This window comes from Sus scrofa, chromosome 1, assembly GCF_054392235.1.
Source record: "Sus scrofa isolate SSC_HxYL_T2T_F1_AM1 chromosome 1, Sscrofa_HxYL_maternal_Yorkshire_Landrace_v2.0, whole genome shotgun sequence".
In the NCBI taxonomy this organism is placed as follows: domain Eukaryota; kingdom Metazoa; phylum Chordata; class Mammalia; order Artiodactyla; family Suidae; genus Sus; species Sus scrofa.
Genome location: NC_139383.1, coordinates 179,318,007 through 179,343,056, shown reverse-complemented (window position 1 = coordinate 179,343,056; position 25,050 = coordinate 179,318,007). Strand labels below are relative to the sequence as shown.

Sequence of the window (25,050 nt, the reverse complement as noted above, 5' to 3'; positions counted from 1 at the left end):
GCAACGCTGGTTCCTTAAACCACTGTAAGGGAGTGTCCCAGTGCTCCCAAGATGCCACTGATCCCATTGCACCACAGTGGGCACTCCTGGGTTCCATTCTTTTGAAGCCCTAGTGTGGCATATTAACACAACAGATTATGTGTAAGGTGCTAAATCAAGACCTTTATGAAAGCAGGTTGAGGTTTTAGGCATTTCTATTCCCTTGTCCCTCGTTTCCCGGTCACAGTGGAAGGGTTGAGTTGGAACTCAATTTAAAGGTAAATATAAAAAAGTGGCAAGGTAGTCCCTGTCGTGGCTCAGTGATTAACGAATCTGACTAGCATCCATGAGGTTGCAGGTTCCATCCCTGGCCTTACTCAGTAGGTTAAGGATCCGGCCTTGCCTTGAGCTGTAGTGTAAGTCATAGGTGGGGCTCAGATCCCTGTGGCTGTGGTGTAAGCCAGTGGGTAGAGCTCAGATTTGACCCCTAGCTTGGGAACCTCCATATGCCGCGTTTGCGCCCCTAAAAAGCAAAAAAAAAAAAAAAAAAAAAAAAAAAAGGAGGGAGACAGGGTTTCGAATATATGGCTATAGCTTCCTTTATTCATTCAACAAATATGTGGATACTTACTATGTGTAGGGTAGGGTACAGTCTAAGAGGCATATAGGGCAGTGGATTTCAGACTTCAGTGAACTTCAACATCACTTGGAGGGCTTGATAAAACACAAAGTTCTGAATCATAGCATAGCTTCTACTCAGGAGGCCTGGGTGGGTCCTGAGAATGTTCATATCTAACAAATTCTCAGGTAAAGCTGGTGCAGGGGGTCTGGAGACGAACTCTGGGAACCACTGGTAGGGGGCATGGCGGGAGCTAGTTCCCGATCTCACTGACTCACAGTGAAGCGTGGTTACCAGAGACACATGGAGATTTCGGTCGTCTGGGCAAGTCAGAAGGGGAGATGAGCTAAAGCCAAAGAAGCCCTCAGGCTGCTGTCTGTGCCTAACACCCCCAGCTTCATCCACAAACTGTGAAGTCAGATGTGCCGCTCCCCTCCCCACCTCCAGGCAGCCTGGAAGGGAGCGGGTGGGAGCAGGGAGCCGTGGCACGTCCTCCCGGGCTTGCGCCGCGCACTGGAAGGATCCGGGGTCGGGGTTCAGTACCAGAGAGGCCTCCGCGCGAGGAAAGCAGAGGAAGGCGCCCTCCCCCTTTGGCGGCCCCGCCTGCGCGGGCAGCCGGGGAGGAGGCGGTAGCGGCGCGGGGCGGGGCGCCGCGACCCCAGTGCTTCCCCCGCCTAGGCGCTCGCGCTGCCTCCGCCCCCTCGTCGCTGTCGCCGCCGCCCGGCTGGCTTGGCCTCGCAGCGCGGCGACCCGGCGGCGCTGCAGTCCCGGCTGGCCCGTGAGCCATGGCTCAACCCTGCGAGGAGGCTCTGCCCACGCCCGAGACGGCGGTGCAGATTCGCGTCGCCATCCAGGAGGCCGAGGACGTGGAGGAGCTGGAGGACGAGGAGGAGGGGGCGGAGGCGCGGAGCGCGGGAGACCCAGCTCGGTACCTCAGCCCCGGCTGGGGCAGCGCCAGCGAGGAGGAGCCGAGCCGCGGGCACAGGTAGGCAAGGCGGCGCGGCGGTGCGGCGGCGCGGCCGGGCCCGGGTTGGAGCCGCCGACCCCGAGTCCTGGCCGAACGGGAGTTGGGGGACCACAACTCTGCGGGCACAGTGGGTTGTCAACCCGCCAACCAGGCGCTGCTCTGGCCTGTCCCACGGAGTCAGACCCAGTTTTTGGCGGTTGTTTGTGCCCGAGTCCGGAGCCTGTAACCCCACCGAGGCTTCAGGGCTGGCGGCGGGGATCTTAGGGGCCTGAACGTGGTTATCCTCTGGGACCCAGGGGAAGTCCTTCCTGGGCCGACCTCGCCATCTCCCCAAAGGGAGATTTTCCTTCTCTGAGCTCTCCTTAAGACCCTCCAAAAAGCCCAGCCTAGCCTACACTTCCGAAGCCACCGACTTCCCCGTGAAAGTGGTCCCACCTGCCACTTTCACTGCCATCGTTGCCCCGTCTGCTTATCAGTCCAGATGGGGTCGGGGGCAGGCCAGGCACAACTGACACTTGCTGCTGAGGGATCTGAGGAGTGATTTTATGGTGTGGAAACTCTTGCCCAGATTCGAGATCAGTTTGGGGCTTACTGCTTCATCCTCCCCTACCGGGGATTCCCATTTCGTGCACCTTCTCCATCTGTCTTCTGTGCTTGCATCATCATCTTGCTGCCTTGGCATTGGGTTCCTGGGTAATGGGTAGTCTGGAGTTGGTATGGCACCTGTCTAACCTCGCCTCTGGGCCCTGAGTTTTGTTATCAGCCAGAGACCTTAGTCTTGTGTCCACTAACACCCAGTCCTTTTAGGGCAGTGATTTTGTCAGTACTGTTGAGAGAATGTGCAATGTGTCCTATCCATAGAAATCAGAGTAGGGCAGTGATAGAACTTGCAAATTTCGGGGAATGCCAAGAGGCAGTATTAAGAGCCCTCTTTCTTCTGGGACTCTGTGCACATGCTTTGAGCTGTCAGGGCTCTCAGGGTTATTCCTTGGCAGGCATATATTTACTTCACTGGGAGAATACTCAACTGAAGGGCTGGGGCGGGAGCCATTCCCCATTACTGCCTGCTGGAAGAGGTCTGGATTTAAGGACCCAAAGTTTTAGGATCGTTCAGTGGAGATGGGTGTTCAAGGAGGAATGTCCAGCCTAGTGGTTTTGTTCAGGAAAGCCGAACCACAGCAGATGATACAATAGATCAGTACATAATATCAGCACTTTACTGTAAAGCCTGATTCATTCATTCACTCAGCTCTGTGCTGAGTATCAAGAGTATGAAAATAATGAGTCACTAACATCTCACAATCTTGAGGAGAAGGCAGCTACCTAGTCAGATCATTTCAGAGATCATGTAAAATAGCCCTGAGTGACTTACTCTGTAGGTTTTATTTGCCTGTGACTGTGACAAAGAGCTGTCCTCTTTCCTGGACTAAATTTTGTGATTGTCCCATTAACGGGGAACAAAATCCTGCTTATTTCTTGGGAACCCCTATGGAGATCTAGGAGAACACAATCATTTCTTCAGGTGGGGGTGGGCTTCCTGCCGTTACCCCCTGCACCGACACTCTTACTCCAAAGCCACCCTTCTGCCCTAGCTCCAGGGGCCAGAGTCTCATGGAGCATTCAGTCTGAAGCTTTTCCTGCTGCCCACTGGCATAGAGTTGACCCCAGAAAATTCCTGGGCCTCTTTAGGGTACTGGAACTGACAGAGCCCAGCGGGCAAACATCCAGAGCACAAGGAGAGTACAGGCAAGAACAGGAACCATGCTGTCCACTATGTGGGCCAGCCTGGGACAACAGTAGCCACCACCCTGTGCAAACACTTCTGGGTTCCCAGAGCCTGCAGGAGAAAGCCCAGGTTCCTAAATCTGCTTGTTGAGATGTGGCAGCTGCCCACATCATCCCTCAGCCCATTGCTTCCTTCCCTGCCTATTGTAACCATTCATGCCCCCTCTCCCTCCGCCCAGTAAGGACCCCCTCTTGGTCCCTGAACACCAGGTGCTGTTTTGTGTCTGCTTGTCTTTATGCTCCCACCTCAGGTCCCTCTGATTGCTTTCTAGTCACCTTAGAACTTCATTGCCTCAAACCCTCTATCCCCAGTCCTGCCCCAAAGCCGAGTTTACCTCCTCTTTGTGTGGCCGTCGTACTCCATACACACCGTATTGTAATTCTATAGTTCTGTCTCCTTCACAAGAATATGAGCTCCATGAATTTGGGGACAATGCTTATCTTGTTCTCTTCTCATCCTCAGCACCCAGCATGTAGTGGGTGCTCCATAAATGCTTGTTGGATGAATATATATCTCTCTCATCATACTCACTCCATCAAGTTGAAATATTTGTGTGTTTCTCCTCTCTTAGTGAGATCCTTAAAGACAGTGATCTTGTCTTAATCTTCCCTGTATCTCCAGTCCCTAGCCCAGTACTTGATGTATGCATGGGGAACAAGCAGTAAATGGGGAGAAGAAAAAATCTTTATAACCTCCAACTGTTCACTGGTCTTACTCCCCACCCCCACCATCTTGCTGTCTTTTCTTTTATTCTCACGTTTTTAACATAAAAATTTTCAGACATAAAATCTGAAAGAGTAGTAATGTGAGCATTTGTATACCTGCTATCTAGATTAAACAGTTGTTAGCATTTTGCCATATTTATTTGATGGATATATGATGCGTGTGGTTTTTCCTGAACTATTTGAAAGTGTGTTGTACACAAGACTGATGCCCTAAGTACTTCATATTGTAGTTCTTAATAATGACATTCTCCTATAAAAATCATAATACTATTATTGCAACTAAGAAAATTAACAATAATTCCCTAATATAATACCTAAAATAACCTAATAGCCAACTTCCACAGTCATGGTTCCCCCAGTTGTGCCACATTCTGATGTTATAGCTGTCACATTTTCCCCTCAAACCAGAATCCAAGCCAGATCGAGACACTTGCCTATTATATTACTCCTTAGAATCTTTTAATCTAGAGCAACCCACTTTTTTTTTTTTTTTTTAATGCTGTGCTCTTTTAGAAATAAAATTCCAGATGTCTTGTTGAAAGTTTCACAGTTTGAACTGGTCTGGTTATGTTCTCATCATCTAGTTTAATTCACTCCTTTGTGCCATGTGTTTCCTGTGAACTGAAAGTTAGAGCCAAAGGCTTGTTTAGATTCAGTTAAATATTTTGACAAGAACACTTGGTGGGCAGTACCATGAACCTGTCATTGTATCACCTCAGGTAGCATCTAAATTTGATTTCTTGGTTAAGGTGATGGTTGCATTGTGACCAACAAGCAATATAAGGACTCATGAGTATTCTTTCACCAGCAACCTTCCACCTAATGATGATCCTTCTTTACTTAAGTCACTTCATTGGGGATTACATATTGGTGATTTTCTCATTATCATTCTTTGCACATGTATTAGCTGGCATTATTATGTAAAATAGAGCTTTTTCTGATTATCTGGGATTCAACAAGCGTTCCTTCTAAAGAGGCAAGCAGAAAGGAGTACTTCCTGACTTTCTTTTTTTTCCAACTCAGTTAATTTTTATTTTCTTGCAGTTTTATTGAGATATAATTGACTGCAGCACTGTGTAAGGTGTACAAAATAGTGATTTGACCACCATACAGCATGAAATGAATACCACAGTAAGTTTAGTGAACATCCACGATCTCATTCAGATACAAAATTAAAGAAATAAAAAATTTTCCTTGTGGCGAGAACTCTTAGGCTTAACTCTCTTAACATCTTTCATGTATAACATACAGCAGTGTTAATTTTGTTTACCATGTTGTACGTTCCGTCCTTAGTACTTATTTATCTTATAACTGAACGTTTGTGCCTTTTGACTGCTTTCATCCAATTCCCCCTCCTCCCACTCATCCCCCGCCTCTGGTAACCAAAAATCTGATTTCTTTTTCTGACTTTGTTTTTGAAGTATAATCAACCTACAGCACTATATTAGTTCCTGTTACACAACATAGTGATTTGATACATCTATACATTTCAAAATGATCACCACGACAAGTCTAGTTACCATCTTTCACCATACAAAAATAGAACATGATTGTTGACTGTATTCTCTGCACTATGCATTTCATACCTGTGACTCATTTATTTTGCACCTGGAAGTGTGGACCTCTTAATCTCCCTTAGCTACTTCTCTCCTCCCTCTACCTCCCCCCCCAACAGCCACCAGTTTATTCTCTGAATCTATGACTCCGTTTTTGTTTTATTATGTTTGTTCATTTTTTTTTCTTTTAGATTTCACATGTAAGTGAAATCATACAGTATTTGTCATTTTCTGTCTGGCTTATTTCATTTAGCTTAATACCCTCTAGATCCATTTATGTTGTACAAATGGCAAGATTTTATTCTTTTTATGGCTGAGTAATATTCCTGTGTGTGTGTGTGTGTGTGTGTGTGTGTGTGTGTGTGCCACATCTTCTTTATGCATTCATCCGTTTATGGACACTTAGGTTTCCTCCATATCTTGGCTTTGTAAATTATGCTGTGGTTGGCACAGGGGTGCATATATTTTTTCTTTTTTCTTTATTTTCTTTTTAGGGCCACATATGTAGCATATGAAAGTTCCCAGGCTAGGGCATCAGAGCTGCAGCTGCTGGCTTATACCACAGCCACAGCAACATGCAATCCCAGCCACACCTAAGACCTACACCAAAGCTCACAGCAACACTGGATACTTAACCCACTGAATGGGGCCGGGGATCAAACCCACATCCTTGTGGATACTAGTTTGGTTCATTACTGCTGAGCCACAATGGGAACTCCCCATATATCGTTTCTAATTTTATTTTCTTCAAATAAATACCCAGGAATGGAATTGCTGGATCATATGATAGTTCTATTTTTAATTTTTGAGGAATGTCCATACTGTTTTCCATGGTGGCTGCACCAAGTTACATTCCCATCAGTGGTGCCTAAGAGTTCTCTTTTCTCCACATCCTTGCCAACACTTGTTATTTGTTGACTTTTTGATAATATCCACTATGATAAGTGTGATGTGATATTTTATTGGGGTTTTGATTCACATTTTCCTGATGATTAGTGATTTGAACGTCTTTTTATGTGTCTTTTGGCCATCTGTATGTCTTCTTTGCTTTCCGATAATAGATATTCTAGACTTAATTTGTGCTTTTGTCACGGAATCCATCCATTTCCACAGGAATCCCTGGTTTTTCAAATACTAGCAAGAAGGTATTTAGAAATGAAGACCTAGAATAGAAAGTTCTAATTTCTGCTAGGACATCATTGCTTTCAAGCTCTTTCAATAGAGCTGGGAAATGTATATTTTTAGGAATAAGTTTATGTTGCTAATTCTAATTCAAATTTAACATTTTAGGGTTTTTGCTTTACTTCTTTTATTTTTTACACTGAAAATCTTGATTCCTAATAACATTAACAGTGTCTAAAGGTGATTTAAAACTGTAATATTAAATATTAGTATTCACCACTAAGCACATCTGCTTTTCATTTAACAAGTAAAAACGTTTAGGTTTCATTTTCTCTATAATGTTGTATGTACACTGCACTGCACAAGGCTGTCTTTTCCCTGTTCTGGATGATGATAATGTAAGCTTTCATTTGTTAATGCCAATTATGTGCCAGATGTGGAACTAAGTACTTTGTACACATTATCTCTGCTCCCACACCAAAAACCATTATTTTGATCTGCAGAGACATCTACTAGTTACACTCTTTTCCCAGGCCCTAAGCAATACATCAGAACAGCATAGCAGACGAGAGGGTTAGAGAGGAAGGTCTTGATGATAGTCAATAAATATGTAGGAACTCATAGACCATCCAGACATAGCATATGGCCTCTGCTAGTGGCATCTAAAATGTAATTGGTCCCGTGATGCCTTTTTCAGAGTTGGTACATATCTGTATGTGTTTGCAGCCTGTCTCCCTGAACCTTTATCTTTGAATCTGCCCTTATGGTTTTGTTTTTTTCCCTTTTGGCCAAGCCTGTGGAAGTTCCAGGGCCAGGGATCGAACCCATGCCACAGCAGTGATGATGCTACATACTTAACTCAATGAGCCACCAGTGAACCCACTCTGCCCTCATGTTTTTTTGTTTTTTCCTTTTTATGGTCACACCTGCAGCATATGAAAGTTCCTAGGCTAGGGGTTGAATCAGAGCTGCAGCTGAGGCCTGTGCCATAGCCACAGCACTGGATCTGAGCCACATCTGTGACCTACACCGTGGCTTGCAGTGATGCTGGATCCTTAACCCACTGAGTGAGGCCAGGGATTTAATCCGCATCGTCACGGAGGCTACATGGGGTCCTTAACCTGCTGATTCACAATGGGAACTCCTGCCATCATGTTTTTATATTTTAAATCTGGTTGCCTTTTTGAGCCTTTTCAGATTCATTTTCTTTTTCTAGAGGCAAGTTAAAAGCAATGGGTACTGAACTCTAGTGTTTTTATAACATTTTCTCCTTTGTGTTCAGTATCCTCCATGTTGTTGTCCATCATTTTCCTGGTCTTGGTGACCCAACTACCATATATTAGGCCATCCACAAGGATAGATGACAAGTCCAAGAAATCTTTTCTGTATCAGAAATCTTAGTGAAGAGCTCATTATGCCATTATTTTAGTTTGAATATTTTCTTTCTCAAGGTATCATTTGACTAACCACTCAATTAACATCCACAGTAGCTTGAGATTTTATGAGAAAAGCAGCCTTGGAGATTTTATCCTGCCCTTGATTCTCTAAATCATCTACAAATATAATAAATATTTCAACACTGGCCGGTAGAGCCCAATTATCTGTTGTACCCCTTATTTCTACACTGTGATTCCATTTCTAGTAGGTTTACAGTCATAACAAAAGAACTCATCATCACTCCCAATTTATAATGCTTTATTTAAAGCAAAACTGTAATGCAGATGCAAAACTTTTCACAGTGAGTCCTCCTAAAAGGCCACTAATGACACATTCACCAGGAATTGTACTTTCTCTTTAAAAGAATCCTGCTAATTGTGATTTGCCCATACAGAAACAATTCATTTCACCTTGATGATGCTTTTTAAATTCGACCATGCACAAAGCTCTGGGTAGAATGAAAGAAACCAATGTGAATCCTACCTTCCCAGAACTCAGAGTTCAGGACTCTAATAAGATACACACACAAGTCGCTGTGATACAAGTATAGACAAGTTGAAATGATTTCCTTCCTGGAAGAGTTGCATTTGAGGGGGGACCTTGATGTGTGACTAGGATTCACACCTGAGGGAGAGGGGCAAGGCCTTCAAGAAAATGGGAACAGCATGTGCAAAGACATAGAGTCCAGAAACTTTGTGATACTTAACAAGGAACTCTTAGTCTTTTCTTTGCTTGGAGCAAAGATCTATAAAGAAATGGAAATAAATTTAGAAAGTGGTTGCTGCCAGATTTTAAGTGGATCTGAATAAAGAGCTAAGGATTTTGGATTTTATTTAATAGGAAATAGACAACATTATTAGCATTAGAGCAGAGCAGTGGCATTTTATATCTGTTCTTGAAAACCTGAGATAAGGCACAGTGTGGAAGAGACTGTAGCCCCAAATACAACAACAGGAAGTGGCAGGAGGTGGGAAGACAACCCTGGAAAGTCTGTGGTTGGGAAATATGCAAAGGGTGCAAGGGTGAAAAGGGATACTAATATCTGAGAAGTGATTTAGATTCTTCCTTTAGAGAATTTGCCCTGCTTTTCTGCCTGCCATTGAAAGGTAGCAGGCAGCATACCCTTTACTTCCTGGAGGATAAAAAGAGAAGATTATTCTCTAAAGGAATTGAATGAAGTAAGTGGTGAAGTAGGTCTGCTAAGGTAGAGCTGATACCTGATATAGGGCTCCTGCTTAACAACTCCCATCCTATTCACTCTAAAGTGAAGCCTGCCAGTTGGCATGCCTCACCTGGGCATATAGAGCTGTCTAAGGAAGGAATGCAGTAGGAGTGTACATCTGCCAAGGGAGCCCACACAAACCACCAAGAAAATGCAACCCAGACGTTCCTTCTAAAAAATGAAAAGCTGGAGTTCCCGTCGTGGCGCAGTGGTTAACGAATCCGACTAGGAACCATGAGGTTGCGGGTTCAGTCCCTGGCCTTGCTCAGTGGGTTAACGATCCGATGTTGCCGTGAGCTGTGGTGTAGGTTGCAGACGTGGCTCGGGTCCCGAGTTGCTGTGGCTCTGGCGTAGGCTGGCAGCTACAGCTCCAATTCGCCCCCTAGCCTGGGAACCTCCATATGCCGCGGGAGCGGCCCAAGAAATGGCAAAAAGACAAAAAAATAAAAATAAAAATAAAAATAAAGAAATAAAAAATGAAAAGCTATGGAGCTATAGCTCCCTACTTCTTATATGTGGGCTTCCTTCCAAGGTTTACAGTATGGAAAAGGGGAAAAAAGAAAGGCACTTTACAGTGGAGTCACCTGAAAAACACTACCTTAGTCAGGTGATCAGAGTCAACATCCACAGTGATCAGTCACTCATGTTGATAGTAGGTGCCCTTGATATGATGTGATGAAAATGGGAAATTTACAACTGTGGTCCTCTTCCCAAAACCCATATCCCCATGAGAAAAATACCAGACAAATCCCAACTAAAGGACATTCTACAGTATACCTGACGGTTACTCCACAACACTGTCAAGGTCATCAAAAACAAGGAAAGTCTAAGAAGTTGTCACAGCCAAGAGGAAAGAGGAGCCTAAAGAGACATGATGACCCAGTGTAATGCGGGATGGGATCCTGAAATAGAAAAAGGACATTAGGAGTTCCCGTCGTGGCGCAGTGGTTAACGAATCCGACTAGGAACCATGAGGTTGCGGGTTCGGTCCCTGCCCTTGCTCAGTGGGTTAACGATCCGGCGTTGCCGTGAGCTGTGGTGTAGGTTGCAGACGCGGCTCGGATCCCGCGTTGCTGTGGCTCTGGCGTAGGCCGGTGGCTACAGCTCCGATTGGACCCCTAGCCTGGGAATCTCCATATGCCGCAGGAGCGGCCCAAGAAATAGCAACAACAACAACAAAAGACAAAAAGACAAAAAAAAAAAAAAAGAAAAAGGACATTAAGTAAAAACTAAGGAAATTTGAATAAAGTATGGACTGTGATAATAATATTTTAATATTAATTCATTAACTTACTATATTAATGCAAGATATTAATAACAAGAATTCTGGTATGGGGTATATAGGAACTCAATGCTATTTTCACAATTTTTCTGTCAATCTAAAACTATTCTAAAATAGGTTTATTTTTCTTTTTTTTTTTTTTTTTTTGTCTTTTTGTCTTTTTGTTGTTGTTGTTGTTGTTGTTGCTATTTCTTGGGCCGCTCCCGCGGCATATGGAGGTTCCCAGGCTAGGGGTCCAATCGGAGCTGTAGCCACTGGCCTACGCCAGAGCCACAGCAACGCGGGATCCGAGCCGCGTCTGCAACCTACACCACAGCTCACGGCAACATCGGATCGTTAACCCACTGAGCAAGGCCAGGGACCGAACCCGCAACCTCATGGTTCCTAGTCGGATTCGTTAACCACTGCGCCACGACGGGAACTCCAGGTTTATTTTTCTTAATGTTTAATAAAGAAAAAGATGACTCATTTACCAGTCACATGAAGAAAATCAATGACATGAAAGTTAAAGGAAAAACTGACCCTATAGGTACAGAGATGACACTGTTGAATACAAAAGAGATTGTCAAAAATTATATATACTCCGGATAGTACCCTGAGAGAATTTAAGATACTGCATCCACAAAACAAGAATAAGATGCTCTTAAAAAGGAATAGTCTGAGGACAAAATAATTTTTAGAGACTAAATAATTACTGAAAATTTTAAAATTCACAGGGAAAGATTGGAAGATAATGTCAAGGATATCTCTTAGAATATAAATCAAAGACAAAGATAGACTATATGAGAGAAAGTAATAGACATAGACAATCAATGCAAGTGGTCAGTCAACTAATAGGACTTTAAGAAAAGAATTGTAATCTTAGGAAATGCCTTCTCCTTGCAGCAACCAGTGTTTATGTAGTCATAATAATAACCTACAACTGACTGAGTTTTAGCAATTAGTACCTATTTATAGACAAAGCATGGGAGAGTAGTTCCAGGATAGATTGTAAATATTATGAAGAAAATGAAATATACGCACATCTGGCTGAGCAGTTAATGAACCCTCTCCATGAGGACAAGTGTTCTGTCCCTGGCCTTACTCAGTGGGTTAAGGATCTGGCATTGCTGTGAGCTGTGATGTAGGTCGCAGATGTGGCTTGGATCCCATATTGCTGTGGCTGTGGCATAGCCCGGCAGCTACAGCTCCAATTCGACCCATAGCCTGGGAACCTCCATGTGCCGTGGGTGGAGCCCTAAAAAGACCAAAAAATAAAATAAATTTGAAAAAAATCTGGGAAGTTGGAAATGTAAGGCGAGAGAAAGGAAAAGGAAAGATAATAATATGAACATCATATGTAGTAAGAAACTGAATTATTTTTTAGTGATAGTAGAATAAGAAACAGAATTTTAAGTGTGTTATTTAAAAGCATATGTGGAAGGCTAATAGAAAAACCAAAAATAATATAAAGACTGTAAAATTGTAATAAGAAGCTTTTAAGTGACCCCCAAATCATTTTCTTTTTTTTTTTCTATCTCCTTTCTATGCTTTATTTTCCACCATAGCACATCAGCTGAAAAACTATGCACTTTTTTTTTTTTTTCCCACTGTACAGCAAGGGGGTCAGGTTATCCTTACATGTATACATTACAATTACATTTTTCCCCCACCCTTTCTTCTGTTGCAACATGAGTATCTAGACAAAGTTCTCAATGCTATTCAGCAGGATCTCCTTGTAAATCCAAACCATTTTCTTATATAGTACAATATGAACAGAGACTCTTGGAAATTGGCAAGTGATCCATAGAGCTATGAATTTATTTTATAGGACTAGAAGGCAACTTTCATAGGAATTAAAAGGTTACATGGAGGCTGCATCTAGGAAAGAGGAGTGGAGTGTGGAATTGTTGCTTTCTTTTTAAGTTCTCTACCATTTTACTCTAGTTTTTGAAATGTATGTTATTACATTAATGTTTAAGAATTATTTTTTGATGAGCTATTAATAGTGTGCAAGGGAGAAGTAATGAGGACAGTTGGAATGGAAAAGAGAGAACAGATGGGAGGTGCTGCAGAATAACACCGACACTGATAACTGACTCAATGTGGGGGCAAAAGAGAATTGGAAATGCATCTTGGGTTTTGAGCCTAAGCACATAGACGAGAGAATATGGAAAGTCATTGGTGGTCAGTTTAGGAGGGAAACTATATTACAGGATGGTTGTAATTGACAAGAAGTTGCCAATGTTCATCTTTAAAGAATGTAAACTTCTTTAATGTTTGTGAAGGATAATGTATTGTCTTGTCTGTTGAAAATCTTGTGCAAGAACCAGGGAACAGTGCAGCTGGCTTCCTGATATAAAACAGGCTTTCCTGCTGCTTCTCTCTTGGGAGATACACAGTTGCTGCTGTCGGCACCCATGCAGAGGGAGAGGTCCTCTGGGTGCCAGAAGCTTGTCTCTGCATTTGCACAGGGGTTTTCTATCACCTCCGAGCACTGCCCACCTATTCTGGAATTTCTGGCTACCTGCCTGTGTGCTCACCGGGTGCAAATAACTGATGCAGAGTTACTCCCCACAACACATTATGTATTGTTTGCTGTGAGACTGTGTGAACGGAAGATGAACTTCCCAGGTAGAATGTCTCTTGGTAAGCAGACCGAGGTTTCAGTCCTACCTGAGACAAGTTCCACAGAAGGTGATGGGTTGATTCTGGACATTTTGACATTGAAGCAATATCAGGCTGTCCACGTGGAAACAAAAAGCAGGCAGTTAAAAACTGAGGACTGGAGCTCAGGAGTGAGAGCAGATGGGGTGAGTGGGGAGGAGAGGCAGATTTGAATTGGATGAGCTAACCAGTGGCTGAAGTTTAGAAGTTGCCAGAGGATAAAGAACCAAGGAAAGATGCTTGGGGAGTACCTATATATTTAGAAATGGGAGGAGAAAGAGGAGCCTAAAAGGGCAGTCAAATGGGGAGAAAAACCAGAAAAGAACAAGTCATATAAGCTCAGGGGAGAATATCAAGAAGGTGGCCAACTCTGTCCCATTCTGCAGCAGAGGCAAGAGACCAAGATGCCTTATATAGCAAATAAATTCTTTGGTGTATGTCCAGACATGCAGAACAAGCCTGAGAAAGGGCTGGGCAAGTCTGATTGGATGAACTTCATTTTCTCAATCAAGCTGCCGGTAGGATCATCTGTAGGAAGTAAGGTCTTCCCATGATCAACCTTGGGGAAAATGGGAAGATCTAGAATAGGCTCTGGAGAAACTGAGAAGTTGTTTCATCTTCCTTCCATTATTTTATTTGTAGGTTACTTTTAATGATAGTACCAACTGCTCTGGTTTGGAAGTAGGCCTTACTAGTCTGTGAGTCCCTGTGACGGTCTGGTCACCTCTGACATACTAGCCACTTGTAGTAAGTTAGGCTATTTTGCTTTTACTCCTAAGTTCACCCAAAGCTCATTACTGGTCATTATCAAACACCTCACTTCATCCTCTCCTATTTATTTTCATCCTTGTCAGCTGGGCTCAGAATTTTCTATTCATGTTTTTGTAGTTATTTTATTTGGCATATTCATCCTCTCTGTTCTAGCTACTATCTAGAGTGTAAATTTTCTCTAATAAAGTGAAAATTTGTTCATTCCATCTCTCATCTCCTTTTTCAATTGATTGTCCCACAGACACTTTTCCTTTGGCAGGTTTTAAGGACCTTTTTTCTCAGTGTAGTGTTACTATCCTAGTATTTATCTATAAGTAGAAAACTCAACTAACAAGTGAATGAAACAGATAGGATTTTATCTCTCTTACGTAATAACCACCATTCTGTATGTAGGTAGTTTTAGCGGTTGGTTTGGTAACTCAGTAATGTCAAAACCAATAATGTCAATAAATCAGGCCAAGCTGACTCTCTTGACCTTTTCCTTATGGTAGTAAAATAGCTGCTACAGCTCCAACCATTATACCCACACTCAAAGCAGATAAAAGCGGACGGGCTGAGGCCAAGAAAATTTCAGTTGTATGTTATTGGCCATAACATGGCAAAGAGCTACTGCCTGTAAGTGGGACCGGTAAAGCGAGCATTTAGTTTTTATAATCTCGGTAGTAAAGGAGGACAAGTGAGGAAGTTTGCTCTGAGATACGAGGTGAGTCAGACTGATATCTGGCACAGCTACCTTTTAGGGACTTCTAAAATATTCAGCTTATTGAATGTTTAAGTTTTGACCTGTATATGTTATGGGCTGCCTTAATATATTCCCTGAATTTATCATCTCATTTTTAAAAGGCCTTTAAAAAACTCGTATTTTTAAAGTTAGTCCCTCAGACTGTTTTTTTTCCCCTTTGGTACAGTTTTGTCTTGTGACATCAGTAAGGTATTTTAAAAGCCCACTTGCAGAGTTTCTATAGGCAAATAATGAAAATACTTCATTTTTAAAATCATCCAGTGCCTGTATTTTATGCTAAATATAATTCCTGAATCTGAAAAATTGGGAGATGTATTATTTAGTTTTTTCTCTCCTACTAGAATATTTGATTTTTGTTCTCATTTTTACTCTTACACAATTGCTTTTTTTTTTTTTTATGGTGTCAAGCCAATGAAATTTTTATTGGAGTTGAAGGACATTTATTTATATGCCTTTTCTGGCCTTAAACTATCATATTCATAGGTTCTTTTACTTTCTGAGTCCCCCTGTTTTTTGGCCACACTCTCAGCATGCAGAATTTACTGAGCCAGGGATTGAACCCATGCCTCAGGACTGACCTGAGCCACAGCAGTGCCAGTGCCAGATTGTTAACCCACTGAGTCACCAGGGGAACTCCCTGAATCTTTTTTTTTTTTTTCTTTTTTTTTTTTTTTTTTTGGTTGACTATATGAACTCTCTGAGCCTTTTTAGGAGCCTGGCAATTTCTCCCAACACAGTGGAAGTGCCCTGGATGCTTCAGAAAACCACGATGCTTTAGAAGGTCAGGGCGTTCACATGTCCCAATATGCTCTCTGCTCAGAACATATGGTTGGAGGCTGTGGGGCCAATGGTCATGTTATCAGACATTAAGCTGCCACATTGGAAAGTAATTCTTTTTCTTTTTTCTGTAAGTAAATTTTTAATCAGTACTTTTTATTGAATAATAAATACAGTGTTTATGTAATATGTCATTTAAATTCAGAAAGAAATATACAAAAGAGAATTCACCTTTGATAACTCATAATGTGTCAGATATGATGTGGATAATCACAAATTCCTTAAATGATTATGGTTTTGAAGATTTTATAATCTCTTTGTGAAGACTGGCCTTCCTAAAGAAGCTTTGCCCAGGAGTTCTTTGCATTGTTCTCATATCCCAGTATTTTCAGAGAGAGGGAGAAGTCTGTCCAGGTGGAGCTGCTGGAGGTGAGGGGTTCATTTAGAAGGGCCCCAGTGAGTGGGATTGTTTCCAAATTCCATGCAGTGTCCCAGCAAAGTGTGGAAGGTGTTATGTGTGCTGACTTTAGAAAGAGAAATTTTGAATTTGAATCCTAGATCTGCCTTTTATGAATGAATAAATTGAATGTTTTCTTTTACTTACTGAGCATGAAGGATATGCCAAGCACCCTTCTAGATATTTCCTTATATTAATTCACTTAAACTTCACAACAACCCTATCGGGAGAGTGACTCATGATTCCCAATTTATAGATGATGGAATTGAGATGTGGCGGTGGAGTTCCCTGCCTAAGTCGACGCAGCTAATAAATGGTGGTGTCAGGATTCAAACCCAGGCAGCCTAACTCTGGAACCAGGCCCCTTAGTTACTCTGCTAAACTGTTTTCTAGAAGTTGGGATTTGTGGAGGGGAGTGTGGAAGGAAGAATAAGGATTGTGTCTGAAAAGCATCCTGTCAGTGGAAGAGCAGCATGGAAATGTCAGTAGAGGGTGTTGTTGTTGTTGTTGTTGTTTTTAATGATCCTCTGTCCTTGTTAAAAACAAAAGCTTGATTTCTTAGCTAGTTGGGGGCAAAATCTATCCCCCAATGGCCAGGTGATCCCCCACCCCTGAAAACTCCAGTTCAGATATGACCCAGGACAGTTACCTAGGGCTGTTGTAACAAAGTGCCACAAACTGGGTGGCTTAGAACAACAGGAATTTATTGCTTCACTGTTCTGGAGGTTGGAAGTCCGAGACTGAGATATCAGCAGGGGCATCCTTCCTGTCCAGGTGCTAGGGAAGGGTCTGTTCCAGGCCTGTCCCCTAACTTCTGGTGGTTGGCCAGCAATCTCAGACACTCCTTGACTTCTGCTGCATCACCCTGATCTCCGCCTTCATCTCCATGTGGTGTTCTCCCTGAGTGCCTGTGGATTAGGGCCCTCCCTACCCTGCTATGACCTCAACTTTAATTTCATTCGCAAAGGCCTTTTTTCCAAATACCATCACACTTTGACTACATATTGGGTTGGGACTTCAGCCTGTGAAACTTGGGGGAATACAGTGCAACCACTAACACCCTGTGTCTCCTTCTGGTCTCAGTGGCGCCACAACAAGTGGAGGCGAGAACGAGCGTGAGGACCTGGAGCAGGAGTGGCAGCCACCAGATGAGGAGTTAATCAAGAAACTGGTGGATCAGATCGAGTTTTACTTTTCTGATGAAAACCTGGAGAAGGATGCCTTCCTGCTAAAGCACGTGAGGAGGAACAAGCTGGGATATGTGAGTGTCAAGCTACTCACATCCTTCAAAAAGGTGAGGCTTCATTCTCAAAAACCGCTTTGAAGATTTCAGGGGTGCTTTGGGTTGCGATGCTAAATATGTTTTATCCCCTTGAAACCTTAGGACTAACAATTTTTTATTTCCCCTGAGCCCTGAAAAAGAGAAAAATGATCCAGAGAAGGGATTTAGGGCCATTATAAAGACTATCCTCCCACACTATTAAAAGGGTCCTAGGTGTTGGGACAAATCTCAGCTAGTGGCAGTTATGAAATGACATGGCTTATTCTTAGTAAAGTTCAGGCATGCTTGCTGGGCAAGTAGGTTGGCTAGCCAGGACAGAGCTGAGCCAGGACAGCAGGACTCAGTGGCCTTGGGAGACACCTACCAGACCTAGAATTATATGAAGTCCAAGCTTTTTGTTTTCCCAATTGAATAAATAAGAGGAGGAAGGAGCTCTGAGAAGTGAGCCTTTTCCAAGATCCCAGCCGCCTTGGCTATGTAATGCCAACATCCTCATCTATAGGATGGAGATGAGACGTCTCTTGCATGCCTCTGCTATTTAGATCCAGCAACTGAGCTGTGAATCCTCTACTTCTTGAAGAGTTGATGGGCTAGCTAGAGTAAGAACTCTGTGTTTCCCCGGGGGAATTGTATTTACTAGAATGGAAAAGCCCACGCAGGCTGTTGCATAACGGGATGTGTAATGAGTGGGTCCCAGCCAAGTTGCCTGTGCCCTTTGTCAGTGAGCGCTGGAGAATGTTCCTTGCGGAACTCTTTTCTGCCTCACCTGCTGGTACTCTGCCCTCTTCTCTTGATCTCTTTCCTTTATTCATTCATCAAACATATTTGTTCTATACACTGAGTGTTGTGTTAGGCATAAGATATACAAAATGAATGGCATTCCCCCTGCCCTGGCAAAATTCTGTAAAGGAGAGAGAGCAGTAAAGGATCACAATAAAACCATTGACAGTACTGCAATAGAAGGAACAAGGTACTGTTTGGAACTAGTTGATCAGAGCAACTAACCCTGCATGGAGAATTGAAAAGTGTTCCCAGAAGTGGTGAAATCGAAATAGGATCTCGAAGGATGAGTAGGAGTTTTCAAGGTACAAGAGAATGAATGGAAGGGGCATTTCATGCTGTACAGGAAAATGGAAGGGAAAACCTGCTCTTCCTTCTCTCAGTACTTATACTTATCAGATCTGTGCAAGTTTTTCTTTTTCTTTTTTTTTTTTCTTTCTTTTTTGCTTAAAAACACCCATGGCATATGGAAGTTCCCAGGTTACGGGTCGAATTGGAGCTATAGCTGCTGGCCTGTGCCACAGCCCCACAGCATGGGATCTGAGCCACGTCGGCAGCCTACAGCATAGCTCATGGCAACACCAGATCCCCGACCCACTGAGCAAGGCCAGGAATCAAACCTGCGTCCTCATAGATACTAGTCAGATTTGTTTCTGCTGAGCTACTATGGGAACTCCGTGCAAGTTTTTCTTCACCAGCTGAGTGTGCTACAATTTAACCCAATTCAGGCACTGAGATAGCATCAGATCGAGCATCAGATTCCACAGGTTAAGGGTTCAGTCCCACGAGGCTACTCCCCACTTAAGATGCCAGTCACAGGTAGTAGGTCCCCAGGCATCCACACCTTCTGTCCAGCTTGGCCACAAATCAGAGGTTCCCATGACCTCCACCCTTTTGGATTCAGTTATTTGCTAGAACAGTTCACAGAACTCAGGAAAAGACTTAATTACATTTACCAGTTTATTAAAGAATATCATAAAGGATACAGATGAACTGCCAGATGGAGAGATACATAGGGCAAGGCCTGGGAGGGTCTCGAGTGCAGGAGCTTCTGTCCCCATGGAGCTGGCATGTGACACCTTCCCTAGGATGCATTCACCAACCTAGATGCTCTCTGAACCCTTTGGGGTTTTTTGCTTTGGGGATTTTTATGGAGCTTTCACCACGTAATTATGATCAATTACTCACTCTGTTTCTTGCCCTCTCCCCTCTCTGGAGAATGAGGGCCAGAGCTAAAAGTTCCAAGCTACTAATCGTCACTCTTTCTGGAGACAGCACCCCCTTCCCATCCAGGAGCCTACCTAGAAACTCCTACCCAGATGCTCCTTTGCTCTTATCACTCAGGAATTTACAAAGAATTCAGGAACCCGGTTTAATAAATAGGAATGAAAACCAAATATATATGTGTGTATAAAGCACAGTATTGCACAGGTCCTAAGAACAGTAAGCAAGCTCTCAGATAAAAAGTGTTGGACCCCAAAATGGAGGAGCCAGTGGAATCATCACTCTAGGGTCATTATCATCACTTTTAGAGTCCCTGTTCCTCCCCAGGGACCTTAAAAGAGAACCTAATTTTCTGTCCTTTTTAAGCTGTTACTTATTGGATCTATTCAGGAGAGTTTTCCTCTGCTGAATCCTGGCTTCAGAGTAGACACAAACTCCCCAACAGCTCCAAGATGATACCAAAGACCCTCCTCATTCTCAAGGGTTTCCTGCTAATAATAGGAAACATATATGACAAAGGTAACAAAATTTGGACACCTTACCAAGTTCTTCTACTAATTGCACAAAGACTGTGCTCTTTGGGTCCTCTTCCTAGGTGATGCCTAGACACCCTTCCCCAGGCTCACAGACCCAGGCCTGGGTTGCTCACACCTACTTGAAGTTTCCCAGTGGACCTGACTCCTGGCTCGAGAGGGGCAATGGGTCCTGCCTCTCTGGGTTGGCCCTGGCCTTCCAGCAGCTTCTCTAGCTCCCTGAGTAAGACCACCTTGGCCTCCCCCCACAGTCCTCGCCCAGGCTTCCCCTCCTCTCCTGAGGGCTTCCTCCCTGACTAGTGATAGAAAAGGCTTCTCCATTCTAACTCCTGGAGCACTATTGCTTGGGTATCTCCATGACCCGGTACCGTCCTGCAGTCGTCCTCTTCACCCTTTCTGGATCCCTCATTGTCTCTGTCCACCTGAAGTCTGACCCTTTGCCTGGACCTGCTTCTCTTGCCCATGGTGATCAGCCCATTGCTTCTGTGTGTGGATGACTCACTCTAAGCCCCAGTCTGGGCCATATCATCCAGAAGCCACAAGCCACTCTCTCCAGGAGCCTGCCAGTACTACTGAGAGTTCTGCCAGGGTCCTCCCATCCCACTCTGTTAGGGTGCCCTCCCTTCTGAGTTCTGCCAAGTTCCTGTTTGGGTCAGGGTACCTCTGCAGAGCAGCTGCACTGGCCTGGCCTCAGGGGAGGACCCTGGGTGATCTGGCCATTTCTGGCTCAGGTTACCCGCCCCACCCACCTCCACCGTTTCTCTGGGATGACTCATTCTCCCTGGCATTCCCTACACCGGAAGCGGGCTTCTCGAAAATTACTGTTTTACTGTATAAATATAGCTTCCATGGGCTGCAACATTGATACGCATAGTTTCCACTAAGGGAAGAGAAGGGAGGGACTATTTCATCATTCTCCTTGAATTTAAATCCTGAGTTGAATTTAATTCGATTTGAAACAGCCCACATTATTTTCAGGAGATATTGAAAGATCTTTTGGAATCTTCTGTGAATCAAATGCAGAAATGTGGAAATAGGACATCAGAGAAGAATTCAAATGTTAAAATCTCCGTGTCCTGTCAAAACGGTAGCATGTGATATTTGAAATAACGATAATGCATAATATTTATTGAGTACTCACCATAAGCTGGACACTCTCCTGAGCTTTATGTATGTAAAATCCATGGCTGGGTGTAGATATGTATATATTTATTTATTCTTTTAATCCTTATGACAGCTCTATAAGATAGGCACTATTACCATCTCCATTTTACGGAAGGTGAGGTAACAAGAGGTCGAATAGCTCTTCAGGTCTTAATGCCATCAGAGGTGGACCTTGGATTTGCGTATCCAATAGCCTTGTTCCAGAACCTGCGGATTTAACCTGTCAACTTGTACAGAATGGAATATTTCCATCCCCATGGAAAGATCTGTTGGACATGCTACCTTGTTTGTAATTGTAGAAAGTGTGTTTGTTCACTTACTATAAGGCTTTTGAGTGCCTGCACTCACCAAGTATGATTCTAGATACTGGTGTTACAGTAGGGAAAAGAGAGGGAGATTTTAGAGGACACTGGGAGGACAAGGACAATAGATGCCATTTTCCATTTGCTTTGTGTTCTTCAGGTGAAACATCTTACACGGGACTGGAGAACCACAGCACATGCCTTGAAGTACTCAGTGACCCTTGAGTTGAATGAGGACCATCGGAAGGTGAGGAGGACCACCCCTGTCCCACTCTTCCCTAATGAGAACCTCCCTAGCAAGATGCTCCTGGTCTATGACCTCTACCTGTCCCCCAAGCTATGGGCCCTGGCCACCCCCCAGAAGAACGGAAGGGTGCAGGAGAAGGTGATGGAACACCTGCTCAAGCTCTTTGGGACCTTTGGAGTCATCTCGTCAGTGCGAATCCTCAAACCTGGAAGAGAGCTGCCCCCTGATATCCGGAGGATCAGCAGCCGTTATAGCCAGGTGGGCACCCAAGAGTGTGCCATTGTGGAGTTTGAAGAGGTGGAAGCCGCCATCAAAGCCCATGAGTTCATGATCTCAGAGTCTCAGGGCAAAGAGAGCATGAAAGCTGTCCTGATTGGTATGAAGCCACCCAAAAAGAAACCATCCAAAGAGAAGAACCAGGATGAAGAGTCCACTTCGAGCATCCACCTGAACAAGTCCCTGAACAGGAGAGTTGAGGAGCTTCAGTACATGGGGGATGAGTCTTCTGCCAATAGCTCCTCTGACCCGGAGAGCAACCCCACGTCCCCTCTGGCTGGCCGGAGACACGTGGTCACCAACAAGCTCAGCCCTTCTGGCCACCAGAATCTCTTTCTGAGCCCAAATGCCTCCCCGTGCACGAGTCCTTGGAACAGCCCCTTGGCTCAACGCAAAGGCATTTCCAGAAAATCCCCACTGGCCGAAGAAGGTAGGCTGAACTTGAGTGCCAGTCCTGAGATCTTTCGCAAGTGCATGGATTATTCCTCGGACAGCAGCGTCACTCCCTCTGGCAGCCCCTGGGTACGGAGGCGCCGCCAAGCTGAGATGGGGACACAGGAGAAGAGCCCCAGAGTGAGTCCCCTGCTCTCTCGGAAGATGCAGACTGCAGATGGGCTACCTGTGGGGGTGCTGAGATTGCCCAGAGGCCCTGACAACACCAGAGGATTCCATGGCGGACATGAGAGGAGCAGGGCCTATGTTTAAATACCTTCTATTTTTAATACCAGCTCCCATGAAAACCTCCTTTCTTTTCAAGGTTCTGACAAATACCTGGCATGATGTAGAATGAAATTAAGTCCTCTTTGAAAGATTTTGTATACCTGTAGACCTCTTAATTTATATATTTGTAATATATACTTAAATTGCCTGGTATGCTCTGGTTTTAAGACCATCTTCTAGTTCAGAACACCTGTTCCTCCCAGCATGACCGTTATTTTGATGATGCCTGACATGTGTGAATGTTGTGGCTCTGCAGGGCTGTGGGACAGAGGCTGCCCAGAGAGGGCCTGACAGAGGCTGTCTTTCTCGGAGCAAGGTTCTTCTCTTTAGTGACTAAGCTCGCCTCAGTTGGCCATGCAAGGGCTTCCCCAAAGCCCAGAGGAGTTCTCTTGTTCAACAGCAACTAATTAAGCCAGTAGCATGGTGTTTTTATAGGACCAAATGTATGTTTCCTGTCAAGTGAATAAATAATAAAAACACCTAACTGGGAGTGCTGGCTCTGAACCCATAGACTTGTGCGTGAGCAAATCTGTGCGCCTCTGACAAGGCTGTGGGTGGTGTCATGTGGCTCTGAGGAGATTAACTGAAACCCATTTCCTGATTTTGCCCCAGGGCTCTGCTTGGGCCTCCTGGCGGCCCGAGAGGGTGACAGAGTCTGCGCAGATGTCAGAGCACCAGGTCTCTCATCACAGTGAATCATACTGAGTGAAGGCAGCTTAGTATAGACCATGTTCTCTAGACGTGGACCCCAGACCAGCCGCATTGACATCACCTGGGAACTTCCTAGGAATGCATGTTCTCAGGCCTACTGAATCAAAAACTCTGGGAGAAGGGCCTGGAATCTGGATTTTAGCAGATCCTCCAGGTGATTCTGATGCATGCTAGAATTTGAGAAACACTGGAATGAACAATGGTTGTGAGACTTGAGAGTTGACTCCATATCCCTCGCTTACTCTTCCGTGACCTGAGGAGAGTTACTCACCCGCTCGGCCTCATTATGTCAGTGTGCTTTGCTTCAATGTCAGTGTCTGAGATGCATTTGGCCTCCATCAGTATTAGCTCCTTTTCAGTGGAAGCTGCCTGGGTGTGGCAGAAAGAGCGCTGGCCTAGATTCCAGTGTTGGCTATTGGGGGGATTTTAGGCAAGTCACATTTAACGGAATTTGTTAATAACTACTGAACAGTGATTGGATGCCAGCGACCATGCTAAGAGTTTTCCAAGCATTATCTCATTTAATCCTCCCAACCACAGAGGGGTTCAGAGTTTATTCTGTTTGACACTGAAAGAAACAGAAGTTTTATGGGGGAAACTAACTTGTCTAAGATTTAAGGGCTCGATGGTGGAGCTGGCTTGAACCTAGCAGTCTGGCTCTGGAGCCCATACTCTTAACCACCAGATGGGACTCAGAATGTGGAATGGCACCATCCACATTCCAAAAAGAAGCTAATGTTTATTCAGCACTTCCTATGTGCTAGGCATTTGGCTAGACACATTCCTTCTTTGATCCTTTCAATGTCCCTCTGAGATATTATTATTACCAGTTTTATTCATGAAGCTGCTGAGGTAGGATAATACCTCAAGCCATTGTGAACACAGAAAAGGGGAGTGTATTTTTAATTGTACAGCTCTATACAAATTAGGAGGTGATGATTATCTGGTTAATAAGAGAGTGTCCCTAATGTCCCAGAAGAATTCCTATCAACTGGTAAGGGCCTCTAGGAATTACGTGGGTTTGCTCTTTCCACCATTACAACTGTAGGTAACCCAAAGGCTTATGTCTGGCTACCAGGCCTCCTGACCCTGGGCAATACTACGGCCCATTCCAGGTCCCGCCCTGGGCTTCCCTCTCCAACCCTCAGTCCCACTCATACCTGCTTCATCCTTCCACCCCTTTTATGCCCTGGCACACAGCTGCAGCTCTATTTTAAGATTTGCTCCTTTGGATCATGATGACTTTAAAAGTACCGACACTCTCACCTTTTTATGTGAATACAGATGAGGTTGGCCTTCCATCCGTGGCCCTGTGTGGCCTCATAAAAGAACCCTGAATTTGAGGTCAGCAGATCTGGATTCTAGTCGTGGCTTTTCTGGTAAGTAACTGTTTGACATTGAGCAAGTCATTTCTGTTTTGGAGTCATGGTTTTCCCTTCCAGCCAGTAGATGACAATATGATGCTCCTTAAATAAGGCCGTATATGGAGAGGGTTTTATGAATTGAAAAGTATTCGGTAGGTATTAGTCATTCCCTTGCTCCCTGATCATCTCCAAAGACAAGTCCTCCTTCTGTGCTCTGGTGCTTAACCTGGGCCTCCCTTGGAAATCACCTAAAGAGCTTTTCAAAACTGCCTGGGCCCACCTGAGATAGCCTGACTTAATTGGTTCCCAGGTGCGGCCTGAGTGACAGTGGTTTTTAGACTCCCAGGATGATTCTGATG

At 44.2% G+C, this 25,050-nt stretch overlaps 1 protein-coding gene across 1 annotated transcript; it reads left to right on the top strand.

The window, feature by feature from the left end:
* The first annotated feature begins 1,307 nt into the window (after nt 1-1,307).
* On the top strand, nt 1,308-23,106 carry LARP6 (La ribonucleoprotein 6, translational regulator). Its single transcript, XM_003121764.7, has 3 exons — nt 1,308-1,583; nt 17,172-17,382; nt 21,534-23,106. Exons 1-3 carry the CDS (start codon nt 1,384-1,386, stop codon nt 22,599-22,601), a joined length of 1,479 nt encoding a protein of 492 aa, XP_003121812.3. The 5' UTR covers nt 1,308-1,383; the 3' UTR covers nt 22,602-23,106.
* The last annotated feature ends 1,944 nt before the right edge of the window (nt 23,107-25,050 follow it).

Excerpts from the sequence above, each read along its gene's own strand:
- LARP6 (XM_003121764.7), top strand. The coding sequence starts at position 1,384 with ATGGCTCAACCCTGCGAGGAGGCTCTGCCCACGCCCGAGACGGCGGTG. Across the intron at positions 1,584-17,171 it reads GAGCCGAGCCGCGGGCACAG|TGGCGCCACAACAAGTGGAG; the intron begins GTAGGCAAGGCG and ends TTCTGGTCTCAG. Across the intron at positions 17,383-21,533 it reads TACTCACATCCTTCAAAAAG|GTGAAACATCTTACACGGGA; the intron begins GTGAGGCTTCAT and ends TGTGTTCTTCAG.